The sequence below is a fragment of the Toxorhynchites rutilus genome, chromosome 3 (assembly GCF_029784135.1).
Source record: "Toxorhynchites rutilus septentrionalis strain SRP chromosome 3, ASM2978413v1, whole genome shotgun sequence".
NCBI lineage: Eukaryota > Metazoa > Arthropoda > Insecta > Diptera > Culicidae > Toxorhynchites > Toxorhynchites rutilus.
Window position 1 is genome coordinate 76,555,281 of NC_073746.1, and position 2,412 is coordinate 76,557,692.

At 40.3% G+C, this 2,412-nt stretch overlaps 1 protein-coding gene across 1 annotated transcript; it reads left to right on the forward strand.

Moving 5' to 3' along the window:
• The first annotated feature begins 259 nt into the window (after positions 1-259).
• Positions 260-1,793, forward strand: LOC129779954 (uncharacterized). Its single transcript, XM_055787750.1, has 2 exons — positions 260-393; positions 488-1,793. The coding sequence occupies exons 1-2, from the start codon at positions 327-329 to the stop codon at positions 1,495-1,497; spliced, it is 1,077 nt and encodes a 358-aa protein (XP_055643725.1). The 5' UTR covers positions 260-326; the 3' UTR covers positions 1,498-1,793.
• Positions 1,794-2,412: the final 619 nt, after the last annotated feature.

The following is a 2,412-nucleotide window of genomic DNA, read 5'->3' on the forward strand; positions in this document are numbered from 1 at the left end:
TTTTTTTTAATTATATTCAGGTCGTCGGTTGACGTTTGGAACTGAATTGGCTACCTAATATCACATTAAAGGCAAAATTCCGAAATGTAGGATGTAGGTTCCGCCCGAAAATGAATAAATGCATTTTGGAGACTCATTAAAGACTTTTTTTGATACCTGTACCAAATTAAAAAGAGAAAAATCCTGGAAAATATTCTGCCTGATTTCTCTCGACTCATATATAAAGGTATGGTATAGAGCAGGCTACTCATTCAGTCGGACTTTAGCTGTCGGTGCAAACATTCTGGGAAAAAAGTGTGATACTCTGATTCTGTGATATTCTCAAAATGAGGAAGCTAATAGCTTTTGTGACGCTCATGGTGTTGACCATCTACAATCTCGAAGCAAAGCATGGTGAGTAAAACAATTATCAATAATTATTTCATAATGAAATGAATAGAATTTACGCTCAACGGACAGAAAACCTGAACTAACATTTAATTTCCAGTTGGCAGGTCTCCCGGCAAATTCAATCATGATGGTGATAATATTCTCACCGCTACTGGCCACCATTCCAAACTTCACAAAGCTAGTCATCCTCATGGCCACAATACTGCTAATGAGATCAAGGACGATAAAAGGCATCATCATAAACACCGCAAAGCTCATGATCGCAATCGCCAGCATCATAGTGCCCACAAGCATAAGCGGGGAGCTGATTACTACGAATCCATCCCGGACCTCGATTACGAATACGTTGAATACCAACCTGAATACTATCAGCCCTATGAACCACCCACATACTACGCTCCTCCACCACCATGCCCACAGGAGACCGCTAGCTATAAACCATCTGAAGTAACAATACCCACCAGTACCACCACCACCACCACTGCCCCCTCCACCACCAGGAAGCCATTTTATCAGTATTGGGAGGCAACAAAAATCACCACAACTACACAACAACCAAAAATTTACTACCCTAAACCTATCAAACCTCCAGTGAAACCCCTTCCTGACTGGAAAACAACCACCACCACCACAACGACCACTACAACTCCTACCCCGTACACTACGCAATTGTATCTTCAATACAATATCACAAACACAACACCCGTTCCAACAATCATTCCAAACCCTTACATCGTAGACCACGTGGAGCATGAAATTAAAAACCCACATCAGAATTTCCACGATGAGTTGGTACAGCGGCACAAGGATCGACTCGCCCACCTGGCAGAAACCATCAATAATGTCAGAGACAAAACAGCGCATGGAGTGAAAAGCATAATTGACCATCTACTGCCCTCGAAGCATACGGGCTTCCCCAACGGTTGTGGCTGTGAGCAGCAGATTTTGCAACTGGAACAATCGATGTTGCTTCTGGAGGAGGAACTGCTGAAGGTTAAATCTTTCCTGGCCGCTAGGGAGGCGTCAATTTCCGATGGGAAAACCAAAATTGTTAAGATAGTGAAGAAACCAAAAACAACGGCGGATGATCAGCTCATAGTGGCATAATTGTTAATTTGAATATTTTTTTATTGAGTTCAACATTTTCACACAAAGGTCCATTATTACTTTTATGCAGAGATTTGAAATATCTTTTTTTTTCATTTTAATTGTAGTTATGTTATCTACTTAATTTTATAGCACATCAAAGCTTCATCAAAGTAAAATTATTAACAAAAAACCCTACGAATCAAAAAGCACTTAACTACTTATACTAATATCACAGAACTGAGAATATAAAGCTAATATGAATGAATCAGCAGAAGCAGCACAAGATAATTTGAAAGTAGACGCCGTTCTCTTAACTGAAAGCTATAACGAGGTAGATGCCAAACAAGAAGAATCTGTTTGATAAAATTTATAATCTCGATCGGCGACACAGACCACACTTCCTTGGGCTCCAGAATAGCCTTGTAAAGGTGTTGATGTCTGTGTCTAGATAGAGTTCCGCAATTACAGAGCAAATGTTTCGAGGTTTCGCTTTCGGCATTACCAAAGCGACAAATATCATCTTGTACTATGTTTTTGAGATGGTATTTACTCGGACAGTGTCCTGTTATAAGACCAGTGAATGTGCTGAAGTCTTTGTTATTAAGCCTCAGCAATTGTTGGGTAATTTCAATACTAAAATGACGTGATTTAATTTTTTTGAATTCTATCCCCATCTAGGATTTCTTTCCATCTTTGAAGCTTTAGAGTGCTTTTCTTAGCCTCTAGCTGAACATGTTGGTTCAAAGGTAACAGGTGAAGGATAGCCTCCAGTGCCTTCGAGGGTGTTCTTCGCATTGCTCCCAGTGATTGCCACCATACTAATGAGGCATAGGTTATCGTAGGCCGCACAGCAATGTAGACCCACATAACAATTTTTGGTTTAAGACCCCATGTTCTGCCCATCATTTTAGAACATGACCATAGGACTGTATT